General features: G+C 39.2%; 1 protein-coding gene across 3 annotated transcripts in view; it reads left to right on the top strand.

Moving 5' to 3' along the window:
* FBH1 (F-box DNA helicase 1) overlaps nt 1-18,567 on the top strand; it is a 42,373-nt gene that overhangs the window by 10,878 nt on the left and 12,928 nt on the right. For all 3 annotated transcript variants that reach the window (XR_004356996.1, XM_032687268.1, XM_032687267.1), the window contains 11 exons: nt 268-403; nt 635-825; nt 2,689-2,802; nt 5,957-6,048; nt 7,479-7,647; nt 9,725-9,953; nt 12,652-12,739; nt 14,617-14,703; nt 14,846-14,982; nt 16,804-16,903; nt 18,304-18,425. Coding sequence is in view for 2 of the 3 variants with exons in the window: in XM_032687268.1 (XP_032543159.1) it covers nt 268-403; nt 635-825; nt 2,689-2,802; nt 5,957-6,048; nt 7,479-7,647; nt 9,725-9,953; nt 12,652-12,739; nt 14,617-14,703; nt 14,846-14,982; nt 16,804-16,903; nt 18,304-18,425 (1,465 nt within the window). In the remaining variant the exon portion in view is untranslated. The remainder of the gene's footprint in view (nt 1-267; nt 404-634; nt 826-2,688; nt 2,803-5,956; nt 6,049-7,478; nt 7,648-9,724; nt 9,954-12,651; nt 12,740-14,616; nt 14,704-14,845; nt 14,983-16,803; nt 16,904-18,303; nt 18,426-18,567) is intronic.

Genomic DNA, 18,567 nt, shown 5'->3' with positions numbered 1-18,567 from the left:
TTGTCTAAATATTTCTTGACACTGGAATGGGCTGGAAATCCCAAGTATTTTAGAATACTTTAGAATGTTTTAGAACTAGAAATCCCTTGTCTAAATGTCTCTTGGCACTGGAACAGGCTGGAAATCCAAGTCACAGCTGGTCCAAATTTGGGATAACACCCAGCCAGGAACATTCCAACCTGCTGCAGCCTCCCTGGGGGTGCTTTGGAGGGGTCATTGTTGCCCTGGGGACTTGATTCACTCCTTAACTCTTGTCCTCCCGCCCAGGTTGGTGTCGGCCACGCCCGTCAGGGGGAAGGTGGATCCCGGCGCGGTTCTCCGGTGTTTGGGAAGCCACCACCTCTTCTCCAAGGCCCAAGTGTGCGTGGCCAACAAGCTGCCCCATCTGCAGAGCAAGACAGGGGTGGGTTTCACATTTATCTCACATTTATTAAATAAATTTCACGTTTATTTAAGCTTTATTTAAACTCTGCGGACGTTCCCGCATCCGAAGGTTCTCCCTCCGGGGTTGTTCCTTGAGGCTGAGGAGGATTGAATTACTTATCATGGAATTAGCAGGGGGGTTTTGAGGGTTGAAGCCGTTCCCCCTGCTCCTGAAAGCTCCAAGTTTTTCCTTGTCTTTCCCCTCTGCCAGGCTGAGAACATGTGGGCCATCGTGGCAGTCATGGTGCTGTTCTCCGACAGCGTCGGCGACATCCAGAGGCTGCTGGAATGTCTGAGGAGACCCAGCTCCAACCTCTCCGTGCTGGAGGTGACCGAGGTGCTTTACTGCATTGCCACGCTCCTGTTTGCCATGAGGGACAGGAATATTCCCATCACCAACAGGTGAGGGACCATCCCATCCCAATTCCGTGGGCGGGGACACCTCCCGCTATCCCGGCTCGCTCCAACCCGCCCTCGGACACTTCCAGGGATGAGGAACCCACAACTTCTCTGGGCAACCTGTGCCGGGGCCTCCCCACCCTCACAGCCAAGAATTCCTTCCCAGTATCCAACCAAACCTTCCCTCCTCCTTCTGGCTGTGGTTCCCCCTCGTCCCATCGCTCCGTGCCCTCCTTTCGTGGACATGTGTTGAAAAAAACCCATTTTTTTTCAGAAATAAAAGCAGGTTTTCAAGCAGTTGTTGAAACTTCCTGCTCAGGAATGGATGCACATCAACCACAACAGTTTGATGTGGTTTTTACCTCCCTGACACTGATTATTTACTTCACTCTGAGTCCCGTGGGATCCTTCTCCGCGTGTTTTTGGGATCCATCCTGTGCCTTTTGTTCACCTGGTGGTGCAGGTAAAACCCTTCAGGATTGCAGTGAGGATAAAATGAGGATTAAGGACACAGATAAATTCTCCTGAGGAGAAAAAACTGGGAAGGAAGTGCTCTGGAAAAGGAATTTATAGCCAGGAGTTGGGTGGTCCTGAGAGCTGTGAGTTATAATCCAGGAGAAGGGTTTATCCCCTGTTTCCTCAGCCTTGGGCCCAGGGAAATTAGGATGCTTGTTTGGCCTCTCAGGGATGGATAATTGCTGGATAAAGTCATTAATTCAAGGAAGACACCTGCAGAAAATGTGGCAGATGGGATGTCAGTTGAAAAAAAAAGATTGGTTCATTTTAGAGATGAAAAAAATCAAGATTTGTTCATTTTGGAGATGAAAAATCAAGGTTGGTTCATTTTGGAGATCCCAAATCCCAGCCTGGCTTGAAGAATCCCAAAAGAACTGGAATCCAGAAGAGTTTGAAACCCAGAAATCCCAAATCCCAGCCTGGCTGGAAAAATCCCAAAAGATTTGGAAACCAGAAGTGTTTGGAACACATAAATCCCAAATCCCAGCCTGGCTAGAAGAATCCAGAAGAATTTGGAACCCAGAAATCCCAAATCCCAGCCTGGCTTGAAGAATCCCAAAAGAATTGGAATCCAAAAGAATTTGGAACCCAGAAATCCCAAATCCCAGCCTGGCTTGAAGAATCCCAAAAGAATTGGAATCCTAAAGAGTTTGGAACCCAGAAATCCCAAATCCCAGCCTGACTTGAAGAATCCAAAGTAATTTGGAACCCAGAAATCCCAAATCCCAGCCTGACTTGAAGAATCCAAAGTAATTTGGAACCCAGAAATCCCAAATCCCAGCCTGACTTGAAGAATCCAAAGTAATTTGGAACCCAGAAATCCCAAATCCCAGCCTGACTTGAAGAATCCAAAGTAATTTGGAACCCAGAAATCCCAAATCCCAGCCTGGCTGGAAGAATCCAGAAGAGTTTGGAACCCAGAAATCCCAAATCCCAGCCTGACTTGAAGAATCCAAAGTAATTTGGAACCCAGAAATCCCCAATCCCAGCCTGGCTTGAAGAATCCAGAAGAGTTTGGAACCCAGAAATCCCAAATCCCAGCCTGGCTCACAGCCGGTGAAACAATTCCCATTCTTTGTGCTCCCTCAAATCCAGGAGCTTTCCTTCCAACCCCCTTCCCTGCTGCGTCTCCTCCCTCCCCTGGTGCCCGTGCAGGGACTTTTCAAGGCCCAATTAGCGCTTTATTTTAATATTAATCATTAATTATCTAATTATCCATGATCTCCTGCAGCTCCCTGAGCGCTCCAGGCTTTCCACTGGAATTATCTGAGGCATTGGTGGATTTTTAAGAGGTTTCCTTTGTTTTTTGTGGATTTCCAGTGGTAGCTTCTGGTTTCTCCTCTCTCCCAGGATCCATTACAACGTCTTCTACTGCTTGTACCTGATGGAAAACTCCTCTGGAACCGTTGGGAACGTGGAAGAGGAAACCTTGGCTTCGCGCTGCAGGCAGGACTTGTGGTCCAGGTGAGGCTTTTCCGGGTGATCCAAGCGGTTCCCCGGGGTCCTGAGGGAATGCTGAGCGCTCCAGGGAACGTCGGGGACAGTGCAACTCCTTATCCTGCTCCTTGCCCCCTGAATTCCCAGAGGAAAAGCAGAATCTGGGGCCTTAAATCCGGAAAAATCGGATTGCCGGGCACAGACTGAGTTTAAATTCACTGAGGGGTCTGTCATGGAATCATGGAATGGTTTGGAAGGGACCTTAAGGATAAACTAATTCCAAACCCCTGCTGTAGGTAGAGACACCTCCCACTATCCCAGGTTGCTCCAACCCGGCCTTGGACACTTCCAGGGATCCAGGGGCAGCCACAGCTGCTCTGGGAAATCCATTCCAACCCCTCCCCACCCTCCCAGCCAGGAATTCCTTCCCAGTATCCCATCTGACCCTGCCCTCTGGCACTGGGAAGCCATTCCCTGTGTCCTGTCCATCCCTTGTCCCAAATCCCTCTCCAGCTCTCCTGGAGCCCCTTCAGGCCCTGCAAGGGGCTCTCAGCTCTCCCTGGAGCCTTCTCTTCTCCAGGGGAACATTCCCAGCTCTCCCAACCTGGCTCCAGAGCAGAGGGATCCAGAATCATGGAATCCCAGGATTGTCTGGGTGGGAAGGGACCTTAAAAACCTGCAGTGCCACCCCTGCCATGAGCAGGGACACCTTCCACTATCCCAGGTTGCTCCAACCTGCCCTTGGACACTTCCAGGGATCCAGGGGCAGCCACAGCTTCTCTGGGAAATCCATTCCAGCCCCTCCCCACCCTCCCAGCCAGCAATTCCTTCCCAATATCCCACCTAACCCTGCCCTCTGGCAGTGGGAAGCCATTCCCTGTGTCCTGTCCCTCCATCCCTTGTCCCCAGTCCCTCTCCAGCTCTCCTGGAGCCCCTTTAGGCCCTGCAAGGGGCTCTCAGCTCTCCCTGGAGCCTTCCCTTCTCCAGGATGAACATTCCCAGCTCTCCCAGCCTGGCTCCACCTCACGGATCGGTGGAACACAGTTCTGTGCGTTCACAGAGTCCAAATCCCCCCAAAACACCCTCCCAGATCACCCCTTTCCCTATGGATAAGGAGCTCTGGAAGGAGGGAAGTCCCTGCTGGAATTTCAAGACACGAAGTTCAGGCAGCCCAAGCAGGGGTTGGGTTGTTGCTGATGCTCCCACAGCCCAAAAAAATGTGGATTTTCCTTTTTGAGCACCAGGAAAGAAACAAGGAACTGGGATATTGGTTCCACTCCTGGTTTTCAGATCGTGCCAGAGAAGTGTTAATACTAACATGGATTTATTTGCTTGCTTGGATATCATTTATATTTTTGTTTCTTTTTATTATTATTTTTAATATTTATTTTATTATATCATCTTTATATTATATTACATTATATTATATGTATTATATTATATATATAATATTACATTATTTTATGTGTATTATATTACATTGCATTCTATTATATGTATTATATTATATATTATATTACATTACAATATATATATATTATATATTACATTACAATACATTATATATTATATTATATATTATATTACATTCTATGTATTATATTGTATATATTATATATTATGCTTTATACTTCATATATTAATATATATTTATTATATATATTGATATATTTATATCTCTTTTAGTTTTAGACATGATATAATTTATAATTATATGTAATTTATATATTTATACATATATATAGAGAGAAAAATTTATTGATCTATATGTTAAATATTAATATTTTTCTACTTGCTGCCTAGAAAAGAAGGACATATGTATAATATAATATATATTATATATACATAGATATAATATAAAATATTTTATATAATACATAATATTATATAATATATTTTATATATTATATTGCATTATATATATTAAATGATATACTTTATATTTATTTTATATATTAATAAATGTTATATATATTGATATTTTTATTTCTCTTAATTTTAGACATAATATAATTTATAATTATATGTAATTTATATATTTATACATAGAGAGAGAGAGAGATAAAAATGTACTGATCTATATGTTAAATATTAATATTTTTTGCTACTTGCTGCCTAGAAAAGAAGGTCATATATATAATATAATATATTTTATATATACATATATATAATATAATACATATCATATTATACATATATGTAATATAATATATATTATTTATGTATGATATTATATATTATATATATTATATGGTTATTGATCTATATGTTAAATATTAATATTTTTTACTACTTACTGCCTAGAAAAGAAGGACATAGATATTATATAATATATATTATATATACATAGATATAATATAATATATATTATATATCCATGGATATAATATAATATATATTATACAATATATTATATTATGTTATATATTTTATATTATATATTATATATATTAAAGTATATACTTTATATTTATTTTATATATTAATAAATATTCTCTATATTGATATATTTATATTTATATCTATTTTAATTTTAGACATGATATAATTTATAATTATATGTAATTTATATATCTATACATGGATATATAGATAAAAATTTCTTGATCTATATGTTAAATATCAATATTTTTTGCTACTTGCTGCCTAGAAAAGAAGGACAACAAGGAATGAAACCCTTCCCTGGCCTGTGGAGATCCAGGCTTGGATCCCTTCCCGCTGCATTTCCCCTGGATTGACTCATTTATTCCTTATCCTTTCCTACGGAATGGGAATGCTGTGACTCCATCCCTGGCCGAGATAAAGCTGGTGGTTTTTAATAAGCTTAAGGAGCCAGGCTGCCAAATTAATTTTACTTAATTAATTTTAATTTGGGAAGACCTTTTTCCACGTGACCTTTTGGATTCTTCGAACCAGACTGGGATTTGGGATTTCCAGCTTCCAAATTCTTCTGGATTCTTTGTTAATAAGAGTTTTACTCTTTATTTTTACTCCAATATTCTCTTATTCCCTGCTTTTCTCCTTTTTCCCCAAGAACCAGGTTGCTCCAGTGCCAAATTCCCGCTCCTGGGATGGGATCAATAACCCAATTTCCTCGTTAATGGAGTTGTCTGGGCGGATTTATTTTCTTTAATTCCTTTTCCATCCATTTATTGTTGTTTTTTCCCCATTTTTTCCACAGTTGGGACGAGGTCAAACTGACCCACGAGCAGCAGAGGATTTTGAATCACAGGATTGAACCTGGGCAGATAGTGAAAATTATGGCATTTGCAGGTAAGATCCCAAAATTCTGTGGGAAAAATGAAGGGGAGAACCTCAGTCTGGCCCTTCCCTCTGGGATAACAAATGGAAAGGAAAAGCCCCCCAAAAATGGGAACAAAAACAGGGGAGAGAGGAGTGGGAATATGTGGGAGAAGGGCCCTGCAGGTCCTGAGGGCAGGGAGGGTGGAAGAGGAGAGATTCCAGGGGCTGGAGCAGGGATTTTCCTGCATCCCGTGGGAAAAATGGGATCTACTCTGGAGCAGTTCCTGAAGGACTGACCCCATGGGAAACAGGGATCTGTGCTGGAGCAGTTCCTGAAGGACTGACCCTGTGGAAAACAGGGATCCACGGTGGAGCATCTTGTTCCTGAAGGACTGATCCCATGGAAAACAGGGATCCATACTGGAGTAGTTCCTGAAGACCTGACCCTGTGGAAAAAAGGGACCCTCATTGGAATGGTTCCTGAAGAACTGACGCTATGGAAAACAGGGATCTGTGCTGGAACAGTTCCTGAAGGACTGACCCCATGGAAAACAGGGATCTGTGCTGGAGCAGTTCCTGAAGGACTGACCCCGTGGAAAACAGGGATCTGTGCTGGAGCAGTTCCTGAAGGACTGACCCCATGGAAAACAGGGATCTGTGCTGGAGCAGTTCCTGAAGGACTGACCCCATGGAAAACAGGGATCTGTGCTGGAGCAGCCAGTTCCTGAAGGACTGACCCCATGGAAAACAGGGATCTGTGCTGGAGCAGCGTGTTCCTGAAGGACTGACCCCATGGAAAACAGGGATCTATGCTGGAGCAATTCCTGAAGGACTGACCCCATAGGAAACAGGGATCTGTGCTGGAGCAGTTCCTGAAGGACTGACCCCATGGGAAACAGGGATCCATACTGGAGCAACCTGTTTCTGAAGGACTGACCCCATGGAAAACAGGGATCTGTGCTGGAGCAGTTCCTGAAGGACTGACCCTATGGAAAACAGGGATCCATACTGGAGCAGGCTGTTCCTGAAGGACTGACCCCATGGAAAAAAGGGATCCACGCTGGAGCCAATCCATTTTCCAACCTAAATGATTCCCTGATTCCCTGAAATCAGGAGTGAAGCGAAGCCTGGGAAGAGGGGAGGGATGAGGAGAAGGTGTTTTAGGCTTTAGCTTTTATTCCTCGTTTCCTTCTGCTGATTTAATTGCCAATAAATTAAATTAATTCCCTGTAGTCGAGCCCGTTTTGCCCGTGGCGGGAATTCCCGAGGGATCCGCCCCATCCTTATCCAACCTATCCCAACCCAACCCTAGAACCTTCCATTCTATTTTCCCCCCCTTTTTTTTTTTTTTAAAAACTTTTTAGGCCACAGATTGGAATTTTTTAAACCCGATTCGCTCCGTTAGGCACCAACATTCCCGACTCTGGAATCCTCCTCCTCTGCTTCCTTCCCTTCTCCAGGCACGGGGAAAACCTCGACCTTGGCCAAGTACGCGGAGAAATTCCCGGAGCTGAACTTCCTTTACGTGGCCTTCAACAAAGCCGTGGCGGAGAAGGGGAAAAGGGCCTTTCCCAGGAATGTCACCTGCAAGACTTTCCACTCCCTGGCGTTCGGGAGCGTCGGGAAGCGGTGAGTTGGGATTTTTAGATCCCGAGAAAAAGACGCGGCGGGAAAAATCGGTTGGAATTAAACCCCCGGGGATCTGAGGGAAAGGGGGGGGAATTATTTCACCTGCTCCGAGCCAGGCTGGGAGTTGGGATTTATGGGTATCCAGTTGGATGCTCCAGGGGTTTGAGGATCCACGGGAAAACCCTCATTTCCCTGGTTTGGGGTCAAGGAGCCAAAGGGGGCAATTCCCAGGGAGATAAAATTCCACCGGGAATTCCTTTTTTTCCCGTTCCCGTGTCAGTGGGAAAACCTTTCCAAACATTGCTTTTCTCCAACAGGGGAATAATTTCCTTTGTCTGAGTTATTTTAATGATCCAATTCCTGTCCCATTGTGCCACGTTTCAAGTGCAGAGCTGGAAAAAAAGAGGGAATTCCCGTTACCTGGCAGGGGTGAATACTGGGAATATCCCTCTGGCTCCATTTTATTTTTTTTTTGGTTTTTTTTCCCCTCAATAAAATGTATAAAATTAGCAAGTTTGGGATTCCACCAGGACGGATATGTGCAGATTTTAAAGATATTTGGATTATGAAGATATTCCATTAAAATATCTGTGGATTTTAAAGATATTCCATTAAAATATGTCCATATTTTAAAGATATTCAGGTTATAAAGATATTCCATTAAAATAAGTGCAGATTTTAAAGATATTTCTTTGCAAATAAGTGCAGATTTTAAAGATATTCCGTGAAAAATATGTGCAGATTTTACAGGTATTCCATTACAAATAGGTGCAGATTTTAAAGATATTCAGATTTTAAAGATATTCCATTGCATGGAGGTGCAGATTTTAAAGGTGTTCAGATTTTAAAGGTATTTAATATCTTAAATACCTTAATATCTTAAATACCTTTAATATCTTAAAAGGTATTTAATATCTTAAAGATATTCCATTTAAAGGTATTTAATATCTTAAAGATATTCCATTAAAATATGCAAAATTTTAAAGATATTCCATTGCAAATAGGTGCAGATTTTAAAGGTATTTCATTGCAAATAGGTGCAGACTTTAAAGGTATTTCATTGCAAATGTGTGCAGATTTAAAAGATATTTAGATTTTAAAGATATTCCATTACAAATAAATGCAGATTTTAAAGATATGCAGATTTTAAAGGCATTCCGTTACAAATAAGTGCAGATTTTAAAGATACTTTATTGCAAATAGGTGCAGATTTTAAAGGTATTTAATTGCAAATAGGTGCAAATTTTACAGATATTCCATTACAAATATGTCCATATTTTAAAGATATTTAGATTTTAAAGTTATTCCATTGCAAATGTGTGCAGATTTTAAAGGTATTTCTTTGCAAATATGTGCAGATTTTAAAGATATTCCCTTGCAAATGTGTGCAGATTTTAAAGGTATTTCTTTGCAAATGTGTGCAGATTTTAAAGGTATTTCATTGCAAATAGGTGCAGATTGTAGAGATATTTCATTACAAATAGGTGCAAATTTTACAGATATTCCATTACAAATACCTGCAGATTTTACAGATATTTCATTACAGATATGTGCAGATTTTAAAGATACTCCATTGCAAATATGTGCAGATTATAAATGTATTCAGATTTTAAAGGTATTTCATTGCAAATATGTGCAGATTTTAAAGATGTTTCTTTGCAAATATGTGCAGATTTTAAAGGTATTTCATTGCAAATAGGTGCAAATTTTACAGAAATTCCATTACAAATATGTCCAGATTTTAAAGATATTCAGATTTTAAAGGTATTTCATTGCAAATAGGTGCAGATTGTAGAGATATTTCATTACAAATAGGTGCAAATTTTACAGATATTCCATTGCAAATATGTGCAGATTTGAAAGACATTCCATTGCAAATATGTGCAGATTTGAAAGGCATTCCATTGCAAATTTGTGCAGATTTTCAAGAGATTCCATTTAAAAATGTGCAAATCTTAGAGATATTCCGCCATTAGTCCAAACCGGGGTTACAAACCCGGGATTGTGAGGTGCTGTCGTGCCACGGGAGGTTTCCCTGCACCTTTTAACACCTCATTTTTTGGGTTTTTTTCCCCAGCTACAAAGAGCGAGGGAAGCTGAACTTCTCCAAGATGTCCGTGTTCTCCGTCAGCTGCCTCCTGCGGAACCGCGAGGGCCAGGCCCTGTTCGTGAGGGGGAAAACCGTCTCCCAGACCCTGGAGAGCTTCTTCGCCTCCTCGGACGAGGAGATCTGTGAGGAGCACGTGCCCGTGTGGTTCAAAAACACCCACGGGGACTGGAGGCTCGTCAGCCCCGCGGAAAAGAGGGTGAGATTTTGGGATCAGGCTGGGGTTTGGTAGTGGGGGAGCTCTCTTGGAAGCTGCCGGAAGCTTCCCATGTCCTGTGGAGCCAATTCCAGCTGCTCCTGGACAGGATTCCAAGGCCGAGCCCATCAGGAGTGAGGGGGAGATTTGTGAGGAGCAGGTGCCCGTGTGGTTCAGAAACAGCCATGGGGACAGGAGGCTCGTCAGTCCTGCGGAAAAGAGGGTGAGATTTTGGGATCAGGCTGGAATTCTGTGGCTGGGGTTTGGTAGATGTGTGGGCAGCTTCTGCTGGAAGGTGCTGGAAGCTTCCCCCTGTCCCATGGAGCCAATTCCAGCTACTCCAGGACGGGATTCCTGCCGCTGGCCAAGGCCAGACCCATCAGGAGTGAGGAGGAGATTTGTGAGGAGATTTGTGAGGAGCAGGTGCCCGTGTGGTTCAAAAACACCCACGGGGACAGGAGGCTCGTCAGTCCTGCGGAAAAGAGGGTGAATTTTTGGGATCGGAGTGGGATTCTGGGGCTGGGGTTTGGTAGCAGGAGTGGCTTCTCTTGGAAGCTGCCGGAAGCTTCCCCCTGTCCCGTGGAGCCGATTCCAGCTGCTCTGGGGTGGGATTCCAAGGCCGAGCCCATCAGGAGTGAGGAGGAGATTTGTGAGGAGCAGGTGCCCGTGTGGTTCAAAAACACCCATGGGGACAGGAGGCCCCATGGAAAAGAGGGTGAGTTTTTGGGATCAGGCTGGGGTTTGGTAGCGGGAGAGCTCTTTTGTAAGCTGCCGAAAGCTTCCCCTGTCCCGTGGAGGCAATTCCAGCTGCTCCGGGATGGGATTCCAAGGCTGAGCCTGTCAGGAGTGAGGGGGAGATCTGTGAGGAGCAGGTGCCCGTGTGGTTCAAAAACACCCACGGGGACAGGAGGCTCGTCAGTCCTGCGGAAAAGAGGGTGAGATTTTGGGATCAGGCTGGAATTCTGTGGCTGGGGTTTGGTAGATGTGTGGGCGGCTTCTGCTGGAAGGTGCCGGAAGCTTGCCCCTGTCCCATGGAGCCAATTCCAGCTGCTCCAGGACGGGATTCCTGCCGCTGGCCAAGGCCAGGCCCATCAGGAGTGAGGAGGAGATTTGTGAGGAGATTTGTGAGGAGCAGGTGCCCGTGTGGTTCAAAAACACCCACGGGGACAGGAGGCTCATCAACCCCACGGAAAACAGGGTGAGATTTTGGGATCAGGGTGGAATTCTGGGGCTGGTGTTTGATAGATGTGTGGGTGGCTTCTCTTAGAAGCTGCCGGAAGCTTCCGCATGTCCTGTGGAGCCGATTCCAGCTGCTCCGGGATAGGATTCCAAGACCGAGCCCGTCAGGAGCGACAAGAACACCTCCGGGATAACAGATTTAGGAACAGGAGGTTGTAGGGCCCGTTCTCCCGGTTTGAGGAACTGGTTTGAGGCAGGATTTTATCCCTGGCTCTGCCCAGGGCAGGTGTTTCTTCTCTTTGTGTTTTATTTGTAGTTTATTTGTAGTTTATTTGTAGTTTATTTGTAGTTTATTTGTAGTTTATTTGTAGTTTATTTGTAGTTTATTTGTAGTTTATTTGTAGTTTATTTGTAGTTTATTTGTAGTTTATTTGTAGTTTATTTGTAGTTTATTTGTAGTTTATTTGTAGTTTATTTGTAGTTTATTTGTAGTTTATTTGTAGTTTATTTGTAGTTTATTTGTAGTTTATTTGTAGTTTATTTGTAGTTTATTTGTAGTTTATTTGTAGTTTATTTGTAGTTTATTTGTAGTTTATTTGTAGTTTATTTGTAGTTTATTTGTAGTTTATTTAATATTATATTTTTATTTATATTCTATTTATATTTTAATTAGATTTTACTTAGATTCTGTTTAGATTCTATTTAGATTGTTTAGATTTTATTTGGATTTTAATTAGATTCTACTTATATTTTGTTTAGATTCTATTTAGATTTTGTTTAGATTCTATTTGGATTTTGTTTGGATTTTGTTTGGATTTTGTTTGGATTTTGTTTGGATTTTGTTTGGATTTTGTTTGGATTTTGTTTGGATTTTGTTTGGATTTTGTTTGGATTCTATTTTGTTTCGATTCTACTTAGATTCTGTTTAGATTTTGATAATCGTATTATATTAAGATTTTATAAGCAAATAAATATATATTCTATATGATGAATAAATACAATATAAATAAAACATTAATGTTATATTTATACCAGTACCTGAACAGTGATATATATATTTATATGTAAATTTATTTTTATTTATTATTTATATGTATTATATATTTATATTTTATATTATTGTTATATTAATATTATATATTATGCAATATATAATTTGTATGTTTTATATTGTGTATTTTATATTATATAATGTTACATATATTACATATTATATAATATTACACATTACCTATTATATATTATACTGTATTTTATATATTATATATATTATTATATAGTTATATTTTTAGATATATAATATATATGGTATTTCTATTTATATTTTATTTATTATTTATAATTTTACATATTTTTATATATTTATTTTCTTTATATATATAAAAATAAGGAAAATAAACATCTTTTTAGGTAATTTTAGATCAAAACCCCAAAAGACTTCAGAGAAAATCTCCCGTGTTTGGAATATTTGTCTGCTCAGAGCAATTTATCCAAATTATCCCTGTGTTTTTTCCCTCTGCAGATCAACGTGGAAGAGGCCAAGGAAATATGGCACAACATGAAAAAGCTGGATGGGGACGTGGAGAAGAGATACAAGATGACTTGTGATGGTAAAAGAGAAGAAAAATATAAATTCTTGTATTATAAAGAATATAATACCAAGAGCTGGGGTGGGAAAATAAGTGGATTTATGGTTTCTATTTCTGGCTGAACATCAAAAAGGATTAAAAAAAATCTCTTTTCTCCTGCCCCTGACTCAGCAGGGAATATCACTCTGGATTTTTCATCCATAAAGTTTTATAAAATGAATGAATTTGTGCTTCTACCAGGACAAATATGGGGAGATTTTAAAGGTATTCCATCATAAATACGTGCAGGTTGGAAAGATATTCCATGTTGAGGTCTGGAAATCAGCTGGAAGTTGAAAAAAAAAAAAGGGAAAATGGTGTTTATTTTAAGGGTCAGAAACATTTAAAAATAAATAAATAAATAAAACTAAAAAACAAAACAAAACAAAAAAAACCACAGGAAAAGGGGTTTATTTTAAGGGCCAGAAACATTAGGAAAAAAGGTAAAAAGGGATTTATTTTAAGGGCCAGAAATATTAAAAAAAGAAAAAAAAAAACCAAAACAAAAAAAAGGGAAAATGGCAATTATTTTAAGAGACAGAAACATTAAAAAAAAAAAAATGAAAACAAAAAAAAAGAGGGGGAAAAAGTTTTTATTTTAGGGGCCAGAAATATTTAAAAAAAAAAAAGAAAAAAAAGGGAAGAAGGGATTTATTTTAAGGGCCAGAAACATGAAAAAAAAAAGGGGAAAAGGGATTTATTTTAAGGGTTGGAAACATGAAAACAAAGGAAAAAAAGAAAATAAAAAAAAAAGGGGAAAGGAGATTTATTTGAAGGGCCAGAAACATTAAAAAAAAAAAAGAAAAAAAAAAAATGGAAAAAAGGATTTATTTTAAGGGTCAGAAGCATTAGGAAAAAAAAACCAAAACAAAACAAAAGGTAAAAAGGGATTTATTTTAAGGACCAGAAACATTAAAAAGAAAAAAAAAAAAAGACAAAAAGGAATTTATCTTAATGGTCAGAAACATCTTAAAAAAGGAAAAAAAGAAAATAAAAAGAAAGGGAAAAGGGGATTTATTTTAAGAGTCAGAAACATTTAAAAAAAATAAAATGAAAACATAAAAAAGAGGGGGGAAAAGAGGATTTACTTTAAGGGCCAGAAACATGAAAAGAAAGGGAAAATGGCATTTATTTTAAGGGCCAGAAATATTAAAAAAAGAAAAAAATGAAACAAAACAAAAGGGAAAAAGGGATTTATTTTAAGGGCCAGAAATGCAAAAAAAACCCCAAAACCACAAAAGGGGACAAAGGGATTTATTTTAAGGGCCAGAAACATGTGGAAAAAAAGGGAGAAAAGGGATTTATTTTAGGGGCTAAAAATATTAAAAAAGAAGAAAAAATAAAACTAAAAAAAAAGGGGAAAAGGGATTTATTTTAAAGGCCAGAAACATGGAAAAAAACCAAAAAATGAAAACAAAAAAACAGGGGAAAAGGGATTTATTTTACAGGCCAGAAATATTAAAAAAAAAGGAAAAAAAATAAAATTAAAAAAAAAGGGAAAAAAGGATTTATTTTAAGGGCCAGAAACATGAAAAAAAAAGAAAAAAAAAAAAAAAGAAAAAAATGGGAAACAGGAATTATTTTAAGGACCAGAAACATTAAAAAAAAAAAGAAAACAAAAAATAAAATAAAAAAAAAAAAGGGAAAAAAGGATTTATTTTAAGGACCAGAAACATAAAAAAAACAAAATAAAAAATAAAATAAAAAAAAAAAGGGAAAAAAGGATTTATTTTAAGGGCCAGAAACATTAAAAAAAAACAACGAAAAAACCAAGGAAAAAAGTGCTTTATTTGGAGGATCATGGGGGTTTCTGCTGAGGAAATTCCCTTTTCCCTGCCATCCCTGTGTTTTCCCCTCAGGATACCTGAAGCTGTGGCAGCTCAGCAAGCCCAAGCTGTCGGGATACGACGCCGTTTTCGTGGACGAAGCCCAGGATTGCACTCCAGGTGAGCGGAGCTCCGGCATTCCCAGAGGGTTTTCCCGAGAAACAGCACAATTCAACTTAAACCCGGGTGTAAGGTTAGGACCGAGCCCTGGCTTGTTTAGACTCCGTGATGCTCCCGGTGTTTTCCCGGTGTTTTCCCGCAGCCATCGTGGACGTGGTGCTGTCCCAGACGTGCGGGATCATCCTGGTGGGAGACCCTCACCAGCAGATCTACACCTTCCGCGGCGCCGTCAACACCCTGCAGGCCGTGCCCCACACCCACGTCTACTACCTGACCCAGGTAGGGGCTCTGCTTCCAGGGGTGCATCCCGAATCCAGGGGAAATCCAGGCCCCGCGGCCTTTCGCGGATGGAGTCCAATGGCAAACGCTCCGCGGTGCCAAACAGATCCCGACAAACTGTTCCTGGAAATCCTGGTCGTTCACAAACAGTTCCCACCAAAATGCGCCTAGAAATCCTGGTTGCTCCCAAACCACTCCTGCCAAATGTTCCTAGAAATCCTGGTTGTTCCCAAACAGTTCCCACCAAACTGTTCCTAGAAATCCTGGTTGTTCCCAGACAATTCCCACCAACCTGTTCGTAGAAATCCTGGTCGTTCCCATACAGTTCCCACCAACCTGTTCGTAGAAATCCTGGTCGTTCCCATGCAGTTCCCACCAAACTGTTCCCAGAAATCCTGGTTGTTCCCAAACAGTTCCCACCAAACTGTTCCCAGAAATCCTGGTTGTTCCCATACAGTTCCCACCAAACCGTTCTGAGAAATCCTGGTTATTCCTAAACAGTCCCCATCAAACTGTTCCTAGAAATCCTGGTTGTTTCCAAACAGTCCCCATCAAACTGTTCCTAAAAATCCTGGTTGTTCCCAAACAGTTCCCACCAAACTGTCCCTAGAAATCCTGGTTGTTCCCAAACAGTTCCCACCAAACTGTTCCTAGAAATCCTGGTTGTTCCCATACAGTTCCCACCAAACTGTTCTGAGAAATCCTGGTTGTTCTTGAACCCAGTTCCAACCAAACCATTCCTAGAAATCCTGGTTGTTCCCAAACAGTTCCCACCAAACTATTCCTAGAAACCCTGGTTGTTCTTGAACCTAATTCCCACCCACCTCCTGGACAACTGTTCTCTTGGAGAAAGCACCAAAATGACTCAAAAGTATTCCTGGAAATCCTGGTCATTCCCAAACAATTCCCACCAAGCTATTCCTAGAAAATCTGGTCATTCCTAACTGACACAATTCCCACCAACCTCCTGGACAACTCTTCTCTTGGAAAAACACCCAAATACCTCCCCACTATTCCTAGAAATCCTGGTCATTCCTAAACCTACACAGTTTGGGGGGATTACGAATGACCAGATTTTCTAGGAATAGCTTGGTGGGAATTGTGTAATTTGGGTTTAGGAATGCCCAGGATTTCAAGGAATGGTTTGATGGGAATGGTGTCATTTGGGTTTAGGAATGACCAGGATTTCTAGGAATGGTTTGATGGGAATGGTGTCATTTGGGTTTAGGAATGACCAGGATTTCAAGGAATGGTTTGATGGGAATGGTGTCATTTGGGTTTAGGAATGACCAGGATTTCTAGGAGTAGCTCGGTGGGAATTGTATAATTTGGGATTAAGAATTGACCGGGATTTCAAGGAATGGTTTGATGGGAATGGTGTCATTTGGGTTTAGGAATGACCAGGAATTCAAGGAACGGTTTGATGGGAATGGTGTCATTTGGGTTTAGGAATGACCAGGAATTCAGGGAATGGTCTGGAGGTATTTGGGTGTTTTTCCAAGAGAAAACTTTTCCAGAAGGTTGGTGGGAATTGTGTCAGTTGAGTTTAGGAATGACCAGGATTTCTGGGAATAGTTGGGAGATATTTGGGTGTTTTTCCAAGAGAAGACTTCTCCAGAAGGTTGGTGGGAATTGTATCAGTTGGGTTTAGGAATGACCAGGATTTCTAGGAATAGTTTTGGAGGATTTGTGTGTTTTTCCAGGAGAAAAGATGTCCAGAAGGTGGGTGGGAATTCTGTAATTCCATACATAGCAATACTTCTATAGGTTCTAACAAATTCTTCATCTTTTCCTGCCTTTTCCTGGATTTTTTCCATGCAGAGTTTCCGATTTGGTCCCGAAATTGCTTATGTTGGAGCAACAATCCTGGATGTTTGCAAAGGGATCCGGAATAAGACGCTGGTGGGTGGGAACCAAAAGGGTGAGTTGTGCTCTCTCAGCTCAGGGCCATTTAATAAAATTAATTTTATTAAATAATAATTAATTTTATTCACTAATAACACCGTAAATAATAAATATTAATATCAATTGTAATAAATTGAATTAATAAAATTCGATTATAAAATATAAATTTAAGTTTACTCTTTAAGTTCAACATTTAAGAAAATAATTGAATTTATAAAATTCAATTAATCTATTAATAATTAATTTAGAAAATTCAATTAGGAGTAAATATTTGTAAAAAATAGAGTATAATAGAGTTACTAATAATTCACAATCGATTACATTAAATTGGTTAAATTTCATTTCAAAGTGAAATTTGAAATGACATTTGAGTTTAGCATAGTTAATAATTAATGTATAGGTATTATACATAAAATATTACATAGTAATAGTATATAAATAACTAGGTGTTGATAATTAGTTACTAATTTAATTTATTAAAATAAATTGTTAATAATATTAATTGTTAAATTAATAAATTTTATATTAATAAATTTTATTTAAATTTTATTTTATTTATATTATATTTTATTTAAGTTCTTTTTTATTTACATTTTTATTTAAATTTTATTTTATTTAAATTTTATTTTATTTTTATTTTAATTTTTTTAATTCTATTTTCTTTAAAACCTGTTTTCCTTAAATTCTTTTTTCTTTAAATTCCATTTTATTTGCATTTTATTTTATTTAAATTTTATTTTAATTTAATTTTAATTTTTTAAATTCTATTTTCTTTAAATTCTATTTTCTTTATGTTTTACTTTATCCACTACTTTTATTTTTTAAATTCTGTTTTCCTTAAATTCTGTTTTCCTTAAATTCTGTTTTCCTTAAATTAAATTCTGTTTTCCTTAAATTAAATTCTGTTTTCCTTAAATTAAATTCTGTTTCCCTTAAATTAAATTCTGTTTCCCTTAAATTAAATTCTGTTTCCCTTAAATTAAATTCTGTTTCCCTTAAATTAAATTCTGTTTCCCTTAAATTAAATTCTGTTTCCCTTAAATTAAATTCTGTTTCCCTTAAATTAAATTCTGTTTCCCTTAAATTAAATTCTATTCACATTTTACTTTATTCAATTTTCATTTTCTAAATGAAATTTAAGATTTAACATGAAGAAGTTGATTAAATTTATGAAACTAACAAATAGATAACCTAATTAAATGTATATTAAATACATTAATAAATACAGAAATATAATCCCTTTCATCTACAAAAACGTGTTAAATATGTTAACAAATCCATAAATCACTTAAATTTATGAAACTGAAGATAAACACGATCCATAAAGGAGAAATAATTAAACAAATAACGCTGATCCGTGGAGTTCCTCGGATCCGGAGCCTGATTCCCGGGATCCCTGGGAATGTGTCCGTGCAGGCGCCGTCCGGGGCTCCATGGAAGGGAAGATCACGGTCCTTTCCCGCAGCAATTCCAGCGTTTTCGACGACGCCGTCAAACTCACCGGGAGAGACAGACCCATCCCAATCCACGTCATCGGGGTAGGTGGGGACGCCCAAGGCCAATTCCCGCCTTTGGAGTCGATATTCCATCAAAAAGCGGGAATCTGGCGCGGCCGGGAAGTGATTTGGGGCCGTTTTATCCTCAAATCCGGGTGGACCAAATCCCGTTTTTAGGCTGATT

The sequence above is a fragment of the Chiroxiphia lanceolata genome, chromosome 5 (assembly GCF_009829145.1).
Source record: "Chiroxiphia lanceolata isolate bChiLan1 chromosome 5, bChiLan1.pri, whole genome shotgun sequence".
NCBI classification, from domain to species: domain Eukaryota; kingdom Metazoa; phylum Chordata; class Aves; order Passeriformes; family Pipridae; genus Chiroxiphia; species Chiroxiphia lanceolata.
Note: the sequence above shows the minus strand (reverse complement) of the source record. Positions and strands in the feature narration are given on the sequence as shown.